The sequence below is a fragment of the Colobus angolensis genome, unplaced genomic scaffold, assembly GCF_000951035.1.
Source record: "Colobus angolensis palliatus isolate OR3802 unplaced genomic scaffold, Cang.pa_1.0 Scaffold3, whole genome shotgun sequence".
Classification (NCBI taxonomy): Eukaryota; Metazoa; Chordata; class Mammalia; order Primates; family Cercopithecidae; genus Colobus; species Colobus angolensis.
Window position 1 is genome coordinate 17,437,187 of NW_012116265.1, and position 14,472 is coordinate 17,451,658.

The 14,472-nt window shown below is 50.1% G+C and overlaps 1 protein-coding gene across 1 annotated transcript in view; it reads right to left on the minus strand.

The window, feature by feature from the left end:
* The window catches only part of ESRRB (estrogen-related receptor beta), a 115,374-nt gene that overhangs the window by 37,800 nt on the left and 63,102 nt on the right, over positions 1-14,472 (minus strand). Inside the window, exon 9 of the mRNA XM_011949807.1 lies at positions 5,497-5,613. Coding sequence (XP_011805197.1) covers positions 5,497-5,613 — 117 coding nt within the window. The remainder of the gene's footprint in view (positions 1-5,496; positions 5,614-14,472) is intronic.

A 14,472-nucleotide genomic window follows, 5' to 3' on the forward strand; every position in this document is an offset into this window, starting at 1 on the left:
ACCAGAGGTCATTGTGGCTGAGTGGGCCAAAGACTTCAGGGTGCCTGGGAAGATCCTGTGAGCTGTCAGGTACGTGTGTGTGTGTGTATGTGTGTGTGTGTGTTTGTGTGTGTGTGGTTGGGGGTGGCAGTGTGTGTAGAATGTAAAGTGGCTCGAAAGGGATGCAAACACACATCAACATTCTCAGGCTATAGCTCAATACCATTCTCTAAAGTGGTAAAGAGTTGGTTTGTTTCAAAACACTAATATGTTTTGGAAAAGAAAAAGAATGTTTAAAGGCAAGTCATCTCTCATGCTCTTTCTTCATTCACAGGGCCAGAAAAAAGGCGATATTTCTGGCATGGGCTAGAGGCAGAATACTCTATAAATACAAGGCCATTAAATCCCATGCAGTGGGAACCTGATCAGGGCCTCCTTTTAATTTCCTGACATGAGCTGGCCACTAACGCAATTACCCAGAATCCCCGGAGGAGCCCTCCACCTTCCCAACAAGCACAAAGCGAGTGAGAGCACATTGCATGGATGTTGGCCCAGCTTTCACTGAAATCAAATATCTTTTAGAAAACACTTGGGGAAAGGCAGGCAGGGGCTGAGTGGGGAAGAAGTGGAGCAGGCTTGGGAGGCTGGTCACATGAGGGACGTGAGGTGAGGAGGAGGTGAAGCTGGCAGGGACAGGCTGTCTAGAGAGAATTGCTGAAATCCCACAGCTGCACTGAGGACTTGGGGAGCCCCCTAGGAAATGCAGTTAGTGGTTTTCCAGGGCTTTTCCGGATTAGGGGTTGAGTCAGTCCACACCCTAGCCAGGCTGCAAAAAGGCTGACTACCGGGGGAGCTGCCCATCCTGATTCTAGAACCCACAGTGGGGAACAGCCCAACACAAGGCCACCTTTTAAGATTCCCACCAACAAATCTAGGAAGCCAATCAGGGCGGCCAGACACCAGTCTGCCTCCCCCAACACAAGGGGCAGACTGATGAAAAGCTGACTGTAAATGACAGTGTCTTTGAATCAAACACTAGAATTTTTTTTTTTTGAGACAGAGTCTTGCACTGTCACCCAGTCTGGAGTGTAGTGATGCAGTCTCAGCTCACTGCAACCTCTGCCTCCTGGGTTCAAGCAATGCTCCCGCCTCAGTTTCCAGAGTAGCTGGGATTACATGCGTGTGCCACCACGCCCAGCTAATTTTTGTATTTTTAGTAGAGAGGGCATTTCACCATGTTGGCCAGGCTGGTCTTGAACCCCTGACCTCAGGTGATCTGCCCACCTTGGCCTCCCCAAGTGCTGTGAGCCACCGTGCCCAGCCTGAATCAAACACTGGAGTATTTTAACACATCAAGGGAGCTGACATTGCAAAGCAATCCCATAGTGGATTCTGCCAAGAGGAGCTGTCCCATCTGTCCCAGGTCCCCACTTTGACCAGTGCCGGAGAGCAGGTATGAAGATGCCTGTTTTACAGTGAAGAAATGGAAGCATGTGGGTGTGAGTAATAATATTAAATGGCAGCCGAGGGCGGTGGCTCACGCTTGTAATCCCAGCACTTTGGGAGGCTGAGGCGGGCAGATCATGAGGTCCAGAGACCGAGACCATCCTGGCCAACATGGTGAAATCCCATCTCTACTAAAAATACAAAAATTAACTGGGCATGGCAGTGCGCGCTTGTAGTCCCAGCTACTCAGGAGACTGAGGCAGAAGAATTGTTTGAACCCAGGAGGTGGAGGGTGTGGTGAGCCTAGATGGCGCCACTGCAACTCCAGCCTGGCGACAGAGCGAGACTCCATCTCAAAAGAAAAAAAAAAAAGTTACATGGGCAAAAATACCTAATAACCAGGGGCAGAACACAGGCCACCAACTCCTAACCCAGATTTTGTATTCAATTTTTAAAAGAGAAAAATTACTTTTTCTCTGAAAATACAGATTTTTATGTACTAGATTTGCTTAAAGCAAGATAGGCGTTTGGACATCTCCTGCTTTCCAGGGTCTGCTCTGGATGTTCCTGGGAGAAAGTCACAGGGAGGTGGCCGTAGGATCTGTCCCAACCATGTGAGGAATCTGAAAAGCTTAGATCCCTGAGCTGAGCACAGTCTTAAGAGAGAAGGAGAGCCAGAGAAAGCCCAAGTCTGATCTCTTCTGTGGCTGTTGCTGGGCCCCCAAATTGGGAAATGATCTCTGATTATTTTACCTAAGAAAGGAAAAATCATAAAACACAAGGAGAGTGTGGCTGGATGCGGGGGAGGGTGGTATTCAGACGTGCAGGCAAGGGGAGCAGAGAGGGCGGAGGCACTCACATCTCTCCCTCTGCAGCCCTCCTCAAGCCCCTGGCCCCCCAAACCCCCCCAGCAACAGAGGCCCACTGTGGGACCCTAATGCGGAGGAGCAGCCCTGGGGAAGGTGAAGTTTGCCTTTCAGAGTCCCGTCAGAGTCTGAGATGGGCGATGAGCCCACGCTGGTCTCGGGGGGCCTGGGCCTTGCCTGCAGAGCCAGGAGGGACCCCCAAACAAAAGCTAAGCCAGGCAGCTGCCAAGAGCCCCCACCTGGCAGGGGCCCAGGCTGTTGAAGGAGGCATGCTCCTCCTAAGGGGGTCGGTCCCCACGGAGCTTCAGATCCCAGGATCTCTCCAAGGCCCTACAGGGGACAGAAACTAAACGCGGCTCTCTGCTTTGTCCACACTTGGGAGCTTTTGTGTCATCTCCCCGCTCTTGGATCCGGACCTGCCAGCACTGGTGGGGAGTGGGGGAGGGAGCGTTCCAGTGGCTGTCCCTTCCTTCTTCAGGCAGAGCTCCTTAAAGGGCCTTTTCGGGCTCAGCGTGTCTGCCTGGGAGGCCCCAGCTGCCACCCTGGGTAAAGGACATCAACCAAAGGGCTATATTTGCAGCGGGGCAGGGGTGTCAACACTGTCCTCCCAGCACCCCCGATACTATCATCCTGGCACACACAGTGGCCACCTCATTTCTCTGACAAGTGCCAGTGTGGATGTCTGAGAGGCCACCGGTCAATTGTGGGCCTCACCACCTCCCTTCCTGCCATCAGTGCACCCCTCACCATCTCCTGCTTTCTGGGAAGCCACTAGAAAGTGCCCTTCTCTCTTCCCAGCACTGCATAGCCCCTAAAGAGACTCTGTTCAGTGTTACGAGATGGTCCAGGAATTGAGTGGGGGTCCCCTCTGGCCCTCCCCCATCCCTGCCCTGTGCCATGGAAGGCAGACACTGAACAGGGCAGGGAAAGTTCCAGCCTCTGGGCCCAGCTCCCCTCAAATGAATGTGTGACTGAGGGTGGGAGTCATCTCACCCCAACTCCTGCAGGGCTCCATTTTGTCACCTGTAAAATTCAGGGCTATATTGAAAACAATGAGGCTTCTGGCTGTTCTAAGTACCTGGGATGCTGTCAAGTAGGAAGGGAGGCTGCACGCTGCAACCAAGTGGCCCCTGGCCCTCTGCTTGACCTGCTGTTCTCACATCCAACTTCGTCTCTGGATGTAAGAACAACAGGTCAAGCAGCTCCGTCTCTAGGGCTTAAGAGGAATAAATGAGTCTCCAAAGCTTAGAAACCCTCAGATTCCCAGCACCACATGGAGAGGAAAGTCGAGAGACCAGCACTCAGGCATGCTTCTGTGGGCCTTTGTGCCTCGATATTCCCATCTGTGAACACCAGGAGGCTCTGAAGGAGCAGAAAGAGCCTGGCATAGGAGTCAGGGGACCCAGTTCAGCCACTAGTTTGGGTCATCCTATCCAGGAGCAAGACCAAAATTACATAGAGTCAAAAATGAACTAACAGACAGCCTTTCCGCAGGCTCGATGTGGCCCATTTTTAATCTGGAAAGGAGATTGTTTTTTCAGTTGAGCCCCTAACGAAGCAGCTGGCCTGTCTAAGAGCTGAGTGGTCCGCTCCATCACAAAGGGGTTAAATGAAGCCCTGGATGAGGAGCATTTTAAAAGCCAGTGTGCCATGTCGACACAAAGGTCACCGAGGGTCTGCCTCAAGAGCTTCTGTTTAATGGATATAGGTGCTGGGCTGAGCTGAGGTGAAGTGGGGGACCTGGAAATGGTAAACAGAAGTGGAAGATCCAATTTCTATAGCACATGACGGTCCAAGTTGTTCTGACAAAGCATCTTAGGTCTGGGCCCTCATCTTCGGAGGGCCCTGGGAGAGGAGATAGGAGGAGTGCCCTGGGGCTCCCAAGGCTGGGCTGGGCTTCCAGATGCCCACTCCCAGCCTTCCCCCTCCAGGAAGGGTCTGTATTCCAGACTTGTCCCTTAGTTCTCTCTGTAGTCCCTTCTGATCACCCCCACACACCTCTTTTCCTGTTTCCTCCCACTTCTAGAAGGATTCCAGGCCCAGAGCTTAAAAGTTGATCTCTAAGAGTTGTCACTGGCTCCCCTTGGAAGCTGGAGAAGGAGGGAAACCACATACACTCACGACCCATCCCCAAAATGGTACTGAACGAGGTTCCTCAAACGAAAAACATTGTCCGGGCATGGTGGTTCATGCCTGTAATCCCAGCACTTTAGGAGGCTGAGGTGGGAGGACAGCCTGAGCCCAGGAGTTCGAGACCAACCTGAGCAACATGACAAGACCTTGCCTCTACTGATAATATTTTAATATAAGAAAAGGAGCAAATCAATAGAGAAAGTGAGGAAGAGGAGATCTGGAGCAGTTGTCCCAATGACAGCTACGTGTCATTTCAATTTTTCTAGTAGCCACATTAAAGAATAGATAAAAACAGGCATGTGATGCTAATTTCACAATGTTTTATTTAACATGTTCAGAAGATTAGCCTTTCTGCATGCAATCACGTTTTTAAAATTATCACCACCAGACTTTACACTGCTTTTTATGGTCCTATTAAGTCCTCTAAAGCGGGTATGTGTTGTACACTGAGCACACCTCTGTTTGGACCAGCGCTCGGGAGCCACGTGTGGCTTGTGGCTGCCGTATTAGACAGCACAGCTCTAGAGACAGAGGACACAGGGAGAGAAAGGAGAGGGAAGGGAGAGGATGGGAAGAGAGGGACAAGGAAGGGACCAGCATTTCCAAGGCAAGAGCCATGTCCTGTCCACCCACCAGAAAACAAATGCCATTCTTCACAGCTGAAGGGAACATTATTTATCATTCCTGGCCTTAATGTGTCTGTCCTTTCCAACCCCGAGCCCTCAAGGGTGCTGGGGGATATAACAGCCTCTTAAGCCTACCCCTCCTAGGGTGGAGGCGGGGTTTGCCCCTAAAGGAGGGCCTTCCCAGAGTGCCAAGCCAGCTGTCTGAGGCCCAAGTGGGGTCAGGGGTTCTGAAGGATCCTTAATGGAGAAATTCCAATTCCCACTTCCCTAAAGGAGGAGAGCCATGCAGGCGCTGTGGCGGGCTGGCAGGGTGTGGGAGGAGATGGGCGCCCAGACTGGGTCTCACCCTGGGACACAGGTCTGCGGCTTGTGGGTGTCTCACGAGGATGAAAACTCCCCAGCAAGCAGAGCCTCACGGCAAACCCCGACTCGCTGGGGCCTCTTACCTTCCTTCAGCATCCCCACTTTGAGGCATTTCATGAAGCGGCAGGCTTGGCAGGACTTGCGCCTCCGTTTGGTGATCTCGCACTCATTGGTGGCCGGGCAGCTGTACTCGATGTTCCCTGCAATCAGACACAGAGAGGGTTGCCAGGTGCTGGCCGCCCAGGGTCCCCACCTGCCAGCGCAGGGCTGGATGGACGGGGATTTTAATTCGCCAGAGCTGCCACTCCCCGCCACCCCGAGGCTCCCACAGGGCAGTGTTCTCAAAGCACACGCTCTGAGGTGCTTGTCAGAACCTATTCCATGCCCTGGGCATGCTGACCTGCTGGCTCTTATTAACGAATATGCATTGAGCACCTACAGTGTGCCTGGTAATGGAAGGAAGGGCAATGGGGGGAGAGCGGGGGGCGGGAGGGGAGCGTAAAGAAATGTAACTGGAGTGGCCGGGCGCGGTGGCTCCTGCCTATAATCCAGCACTTTGGGAGGCTGAGGCAGGTGGATCACCTGAGGCCCGGAGTTCGAGACCAGCCTGGCCAACATGGTGAAACCCCGTCTCTACTAAAAATACAAAAAAACAAGTAGCTGGGCGTAGGGGTGGGCACCTGTAATCCCAGCTACTCGGGGGGCTGAGGCAGGAGAATTACTTGAACCCAGGAGGCGGAGATTGCAGTGAGCCAAGATCGTGCCATTGGACTCCAGCCTGGGTGACAAGAGCAAAACTCCGTCTCAAAAAAAAAAAAAAAAAAAAAAAAAAATGCAACTGGAAGGTACAAATGAAAAACAGCACATCACAGTGCTGTTTTGTTACGGTGTCTCTTTGGCTCCCAAAGTCCCAAAGTCACTGAGGTCAGCCTGAGCCAGGGTTTTCCAGAACAGAATCTCTCAACTGGAACACATCTGTCGTTCCAGCCCCACCCAGACACCCACTTCCTGAGGGAGGAGGGAGGAGCTGGAGGCTTGCCTATCTGAATCCTCCACACTACACCCTACCCACTTCAGAAGAATAGCAGCTAAGATTTACTGTGCACCTACTGTGTGCACAATCTGCACCAGCTCCCTCAGTCCTCACAACAGCCTCTGAAGGTACATCAGTGTCCGATTTCACAGACCAAGAAACTGAGGCTCTGGGAGCTGAAGCGGGTTACCCAAGGCCACACAGAGCTCCTGTCCCACCCTGCATCTCACAAGGAAGATGGGGAAATTGGAAGTGCTGCCCCCTAAGGACAGGCGCCTGGTGCTGACGCAGCAGCTGAGGTCACCTGGTGGGCAGCAGGGAAGGGTGGCCTTGGGCTTCCCTGTGTCACTACCTCCCCACATGGGATATGGATGGAAACCTTTTCTATTGGATTTTCTGGGAACAAGCATGAACCATGTTCTACCCTTAAAAAGTGCTTTGAGGTAGCAAAATTACTCAATGTGCCTAACTGTATTGAGTACTCACGATGGCTCAGTGAGTATTCTCATCCTTTCTTACTGGTGAGGAAAACTATTTCCGGAGCACCTCGGAGATCTACAGGTGAAGGTTAGTGATCCTCCGTCCCTCTCTCACTCTGTCTCCCTCTCTCTCCCTGTCTACCCCTCTCCCCCTCTCTCTCCCCCTGTCCCTCTCTCTCCCTCTCTCCCTCTCTCTCCCTCTCTCCCTCTGTCTCCCCGTCTCCCCCTCTCTCCCTCCCTCTGTCCCTCTCTCCATCTCTCTCCCTCTCTCTTCCTCCCTCTCTCCCTCTCTCTCCCTCTCTCCATCTCTCTCCCTCTCTCTCCCTTTCTCAAGTCCAGCAGGCATCACCTTTTTCCCCATCCCATTTCTTGCAGGGAGGGAGCTGGAGGTCATGCTCTGTGCTGGAGGATGGGAGGTGATGGGAAGGGGAAGGGATGAAGATTCTCTGTACCCATCTTCGCTTTTATCTAGCCCTAACTATTTCTTAGAGCGTTCTGGCTTGGGTGGCTTCTTGGGGAATGATTTCAATATTCATATAAGCCCGGTAAAATTCAAAAGACAAACAGAAAGGAGGGAAACACATATAAAAGCTAATTCAGCCAAGTCTTTATCTTGGCTTAGAAGGCACTGGAAGGTTTGGCCCGTCCCCACCCAGGTCCACCCTCCTCTGCAGCCTCAACATGCTGATTTCCTCCACTAGCTCTGCATAACTATTACTTCCTGGAACTCCATGGTCTCCTAGGCCGCCAGGCCTTTGCTTTGCAGCTTAGAACAGACTCTCTATGCTCCCTCCACCCTCTGTTCCTCCAGGTCCCACATGGGGAGGCGCTCCTTCTCCGTGCTGATAACCCATTAATGTCCCCTGTATCTGTCTCCCTCCTCCACGTCCTCCAGCTCCTCTCTAGTCCCACTGCCTGGGACACCAAGCCACCCAGTGCGCATACACGGGGAGCTCACACTGGCCAGTGCTTGTTAGGGAGTAGCCACAGCTCTGCTTTACAGATCCTCAGGCTTTCATGTTCCCAGCAACCCTGGAGGTAAATAGACTTTTCTCTATCTTACAGATAAGAAGGTGAGTAGAGGGGCCAGGTTGCGGTGGCTCACACCTGTAATCCCAGCACTTTGGGAGGCCCAGGCAGTCAGATCATCTGAGGTCAGGAGTTCGAGACTAGCCTGGCCAAGCTGGTGAAACCCCATCTCTACTAAAAATACAAAACTTAGCCAGGTGTGGTGGTGCACACCTGTAGTCCCAGCTGCTTGGGAGGCTGAGGAAGAAGGATTTCTTGAACCCAGGAACCCGAGATTGCAGTGAGTCAAGATTGTGCCACTGCACTCCAGCCTGGGTGACAGAGCGAGACTCTCAAAAAAAAAAAGAAAGTGAACAGAATCCAGGGTATGGGACAGCAAGGACTGGGACCCAGCCTGTCAGGTCCAGCCTGCTCTGAGCCACTGTGCAAAGAGCTCACAGGGCCTGCCCTGGGCTTCACAGCTCCAGCTGCCTGGGACCCCTACACCCTTTGCATGTTCTTCACTTTTCCCATGCTTTGCTCTCAGCTGCTCAGCCAATCTGTCACCTTTTGAGGAAGGATAGGCCACAGGCTGCTGCTCAGAGCAGGGGTGTCAGGAAGTGTGTGTGTGGAGCTGGTACTGGTGCTTTCCCAGGACAAGAGGACCAAGTGCTAACAGCAAGTCCCCAGCCAGGCTCTTCACCCTTTGGGGGCCGACCTGCATGCACGTGTGTGTATGTGTGTGTGTGTGTGTCAATGTGTGTCAAAATAAATAAATTATTTATTTATTTTGGTTCCTTTCAATTTGTTTTATGGCCCCAGCGGCTGGCTGCCAGCAAAGCCAGGCTGGCGGCCTTGCTTTGTAATTTTTTTAAGTGCCTCCTCGATAAAGTGATGAGATTAATCCATCAGAATTCCTGTGGTCTCTTGAGGCAGGCCTAGGAGCATGCAGGAACAGGGACAGGACATTGGCGGCACACACACATGCAGCTGAGGTGTGGAAGTTTTGGGGATGAGTTCTCTCAGGACAGGGACACAGCCAATGGTTAGCAAAAGTTCCAGGTTCCAACCTGGGAGTGTATTCAGTATAGACAGGCGCAGACTCCACTTTGGGCACATCACCTAACTTCTCGGAGCCTCAGTTTCCTCATCTGTAAAATGGATACAGTTCCCAACTCATAAAGTTCTTATGTAAAAAGTTCCCCAGATTCAGGTCAGGCACAGCGGCTCATGCTTATAATCCCATCACTTTGGGGAACCAAGGCAGGAGGATCACTTGAGGTCAGGAGTTTGAGATCAGCCTGGCCAACATGGTGAAACCCCATCTCTACCAAAAATACAAAAAATTAGCCAGGCGTGGTGGTGGGCATCTGTAAATCCCAGATTCTTGGGAGACTGAGGCAGGAGAATCGCTTAAACCCAGGAGGCAGAGGTTGCAGAGATCATGCCATTGCACTCCAGCCTGGGCGACAGAGTGAGATTCCATCTCAAAAATAAACACATAAAAAATAAAAGTTCCCCAGATTCAGTGACAGAAAGCATACGAAGGTCTTAGTGAAGTGCACTGGCAAGCAGGCCACCATGGCTGCTCTGCTTATTTTTATATTAGGCAGATCTTAAACAGCAGGAGTGTCCAATCTTTTGGCTTCCCTGGGCCGCATTGAAGAAGAATTGCCTAGGGCCATGCATAAAACATACTAATGATAACTGATGAGCTAAACAAAACAAAAACACTCATCCTGTTACAAGAAAGTCTATGAATTTGGGTTGGGCCGCATTCAAAGCCATCCTGGGCCACAGGTTGGACAAGATCGTCTCACAGCGTAGACACAACCAAAGGATTCCAGAGTAAGCCTTTTTTAGGTGTCGGATCCGAGGCTAGCCACCAACTCTGATATTTGAGAACATTAAGGTCTGCCTCCCATCCCTAGACCTCAGAGTGGATGCTGCTGGTGCCTGTGGGAGGGAGGCAGGTACTGGTATAACCTGACCTAGACTTCTCCATGACCTTAAGGCAGAGGGGTAACCACCACCATCAGCTCTCTTTGATCCTGTGCTTCCCTGGGAGAAGGAAATCCCAGGGGATCCCCCTCAGCTGTTCACCAACGGCTGCAGGGAGTAGGGAAGCCCTGCCACAGGCTCAGGGAGGGGGTTGCTAAGCTCAGACAAATAGCTCTCGGGGACCTGTGGGCTCAGAGGCTGCTGGCTAATGACAGAGCTCAAGTGGTACCACTCTGTGCATCTCGTGTGAAAGGGCTGGGGTGACGGTCACTCAGTTCCACGCCCTTATTTACTCAGCCCTGGAGACAGGGACCATCCCTTTCATCTCTGTTGCCCAGGGTCCTCTGCCCTCCCGATGCTCCCCTCACCATGAGCTGGTTGATCTCATTCATGCCACTGGCTTCCACTATCACTTAATTGGCAATGATCTGCAGCCAGTGCCCATGCCCTTATAGCCATTTGCCTGCTCATGTGTCTACCTGGAGGTCCCCTGGGCCCTCCCCTTTCTCAAACTGAACCCATCCTCATCCAACCTGTTCCTCTTACTGTATCCCTTGTCTCATCAAAGAGATGACTAGCCACCTGCAACCTGTCAGAAATGAAGGGGCCTCCTGGATTTTTCCATATCTACCCCTAAGATCCTTTTCATCCTACTTCCTGATACCTCCTCCCTCCCTCCCTTCTGCAACAGTCCTAGTTTCACACTCATCACCCGTTTTGACTACAATCATGCACTAGCCTGTCTCCATTTCCCTTTCCAATCTGTCCTCCACACTGCCTCCTGGAGGTCAGTTAATAACTTTCCCAGACAAGTTTATCAGTTCTCTGGCTCATCGTGGTACATGGAGCACACCTGTCTACACGTCATCCCAAAAGTCCAGTAACTGGCAGGACAGGAGTGGGAACTGTCTCAGAGAATGAGGAAAGTAGAAACCTAGGTAGCTAAAGCAAGGGATCCAGATAAGAAATAAGCTAGGCACACTGCAGAATCTCAGAAAGTGTCAGGCATTGAAGACTCAATATACAGCGGCATCAGCAGCTAGAAGACAAAGCAGCATTGGTGTCCAAATTCTGAGGGACAATTATTTTCTTTTCCTTCTTTTCTTTCTTTCTTTCTTTCCTTTTTTTTTTTTTTTTGTGAGATCGAGTTTTACTCTTGTTACCCAGGCTGGAGTGCAGTGGTGTGATCTCGGCTCACTGCAACCTTGGCCTCCCAGATTCAAGCGATTATCCTGCCTCAGCCTCCCGAGTAGCTGGGACTACAGGCGTGCACCACCAAGTCCAGCTAATTTTGTATTTTTAGTAGAGACAGGGTTTCTCCAGGGTGGTCAGGCTGGTCTCGAACTCCCGACTTTAGGTGATCCGCCCGCCTTAGCCTCCCAAAGTGCTGGGATTACAGGCGTGAGGCACTGCACCTGTCCAAGGACAACTATTTTCAACTAGAATTCTGTACCAAACCAAGACATGAATCTAATGTGAAGGTTGGAGGATGGAATAGAGGCATTTCCACCTATATATTGCCTATTTTACCTCTCCTGTACCTTTTGAAGACGCCCATGAACTACGTGCTTTCCCCAGAGGAGTGAATCAAAAAAAAAGGAAGAGGTAGGATCCAGAAAACAGGGAATACAACCCACGAGAAAAGTCAAGGACATGTCAAGAAGGAAATGGCAATAGGCAAAATAGATTATTTTGTGAATACAACCATATTAGGACAGTGGGATGATTTTGTGTGTGTATGTGTGTGTGTGTGTTGGGATGGGTTGTGTAACTGGAGCTAACTCATCTTCCATAACAGGAAGTGAAGAAAGAAGGTAAAAATTGCTGTCAGCAAATATAGCTATAAAATCACAATATTACTAAATGATAGAAGAAGAGATTTTTTTTTTTTAAATGGTTAACTCTGGATTGGAGTGGAAGGAGAATGGGTAGCGCCAGTGACTGCAATCTTTCATTATACAATATATGTATATATATATATATAAACGTATATTTATATAAACATATATGTATGTTTTATGGTTTTTTGTTTTTTGGTTTTTTGAGACAGAGTCTCGTTCTGTCACCCAGGCTGGAGTGCAGTGGTACAGTCTTGGCTCACCGCAGCCTCTGCCTCCCAGGTTCAAGCAATTCTCCTGCCTCAGCCTCCCAAGTAGCTGGGATCACATGCACCCGCCACCATACCCGGCTAATTTTTGTATTTTTAGAAGCGACGGAGTTTTACCATGTTGGCCAGGCTGGTCTCAAACTCCTGGTGATCCGCCTGCCTCAGCCTCCCAAATTGCTGGGATTACAGGTGTGAGCCACTGTGCCTGGCCTAAAAGTTATGTTCCTTTTATACTCTTTAAACTATTTGCATACCTTATTTTGAAAAGAATTAGAAATAAATTTAAAGTATAAATTTAAGAAATTCTCCACCTGTTGTCCCCTAGAGCAGAGAACAAAATCTAAACTCCAGGGCAAAGCCTACCGGGCCCTTTATGATCTGACCATTTCCAACTTGTCCATCCTAATCCCTTCTCACTGAGGCCTCCAGTTCGTAGGCTCCAGCAGACCTGAACTATCAGTAAGTATAATAGTTCATGGATCTCATGGAGCCCCCAGCCCTCCCATGCCTCCCTCTACCTGAAACTCCTCATGTGGTCCTCCTGGCCAGCTCCTCGTTGGAGCCACAGCTCTCACATGGCCTCCTTGGTGACACTTTCTTCCCTTGTGCCCCAGACAGGCTCACATGTTTCTCCCCACCACCCCATCCCCACACGGAAAGCAGCTACCTTAGTGTTTCCTAATCACATTTGTACCTGTGGGCCTCCCTTCTGAACTGCCTACTTTTTGGGAATGGAGATTATTATGTTTTTCATTTCTGTATCTCAAGTACAGTATCTCAATCCTGGTACCTGATTAATATCTGTTGAATAGATAATGAATGCAAATGAATCAAAAGCAAGAGCCCCCACCCAGAGAATCCTAGAATTCCACAACAGTGACCTTTCAGCTACCAAATGCAATTGTCTCCTCTTGGTCTTTCTCCTCCTGGTCCTTCCTGAAGCAGCAGACACCCATTGCCACCCTCTTAAAACAGACTATTTTGTTAGATTTCATCTCCCTTCTCTCTGCAGCGACTCTTGCAACATCTCTGACCACTTCTATATGTATTTCATCAACTCTGGAGTGCTTGCTTTCTTTTGTTTTTTTTTGCCGCCTGGTTTGTAATGAACTAAGATGCTTTCAACGGTAAGATGCATCAGTCAAGAAAGAAAAAAGAATCCACCAATTAGGCTCATGCCTGTAATCCCAGCACTTTGGGAGGCCACGACCGACAGATCACTTGAGCCCAGGTGTTCAAGACCAGCCTGGACAACATGATGAAATCCCATCTCTACCAAAAATACAAAAAATTAGCCGAGCCTGGTGGCGTACCCCTGTGGTACCAGCTACTTTGGAGGCTGAGGTGGGAGGATCACTTGATCCCAGGGAGGTTGAGGCGGCAGCGAGCCAAGATTGTGCCACTGCACTTCAGCCTGGGGGACAGAGCGAGACCCAGTCTCAAAAAAAAAAAAAAAAAAAAGAGCTTTTTTTCAGATTTTATTTGATCCCATAGCCTTCTTACACATACATCAGAGAAAACACAAGAAAAACAGATTGGTTAAAATATTGTTAAAACATCTCAGTTAGAGTCTAACTCTCCTGATTCATTTTTGATCAGTCATTGTCTTCAGGTTTTTTTCACAGACTCATCCTCTCTACTATCAAGGGCTTTGTTAAGAAAATGTTCACTGTTGTCTCAGGCCACTGGCCCCTACTCTGCAACTTTTGAGGTGCATTTGAGAGCAGTGACAACCAGGGAACGGCTGTCACCTGGTCAATGGTAACTGTGACAGGCAGCCCAATTCAGAGATGTAACTTGGAGAAAATGTGCGTCTTAGAACTGATGAAATATGGCAGTCCTCAATCTCCTTTCAGGGCTCCTCCTACACTCTTTGTGTTCAACAGGGTCCCTCAACCCTTCTCCTTCTAAAGAGCTTTCACTAGAACAGCAGTTCTCAAATTGGAGCTTGCATGAAGCTCATTTGAAGGGCTGGTTAAATCAGATTGCTGGGCCTTGCCTCCCAGTCTCAGATTCAGTACCTCTGGGGTGGGGCCCAAAATTTGCATTTCCAAGAAGCTCCCAGGTGTAGCCTTTGCTGCTGGCCTGAGGGCCGCACTTTGAGAACCGCAGCCTAGAGGATCTCCTTAGCCTTAGAACCCCACTCAAGATTTTGCTTCTGGGCTGTAATTCTAAACTCTCCAGGGTCTCTGGGAACTTCTCAAACTCCATATGTCCAAAACTGTATCCATTATCTCACGCTCCTTCCCACCCTGACTCCCCCAGCTGATGAAATTGTTCCTTCTGGGTATGTACGTTTTCCCCCAATGGCCTTGCCATCTCCCTAGTAGCCTACATTAGAAATCTAAGAGTCCTCCTTCCCTCAGCATCCACAATCCAGTCACTATCCTTTTAATACTGAATCCACCTTTTTTTTTTTTTTTTTTTGGAG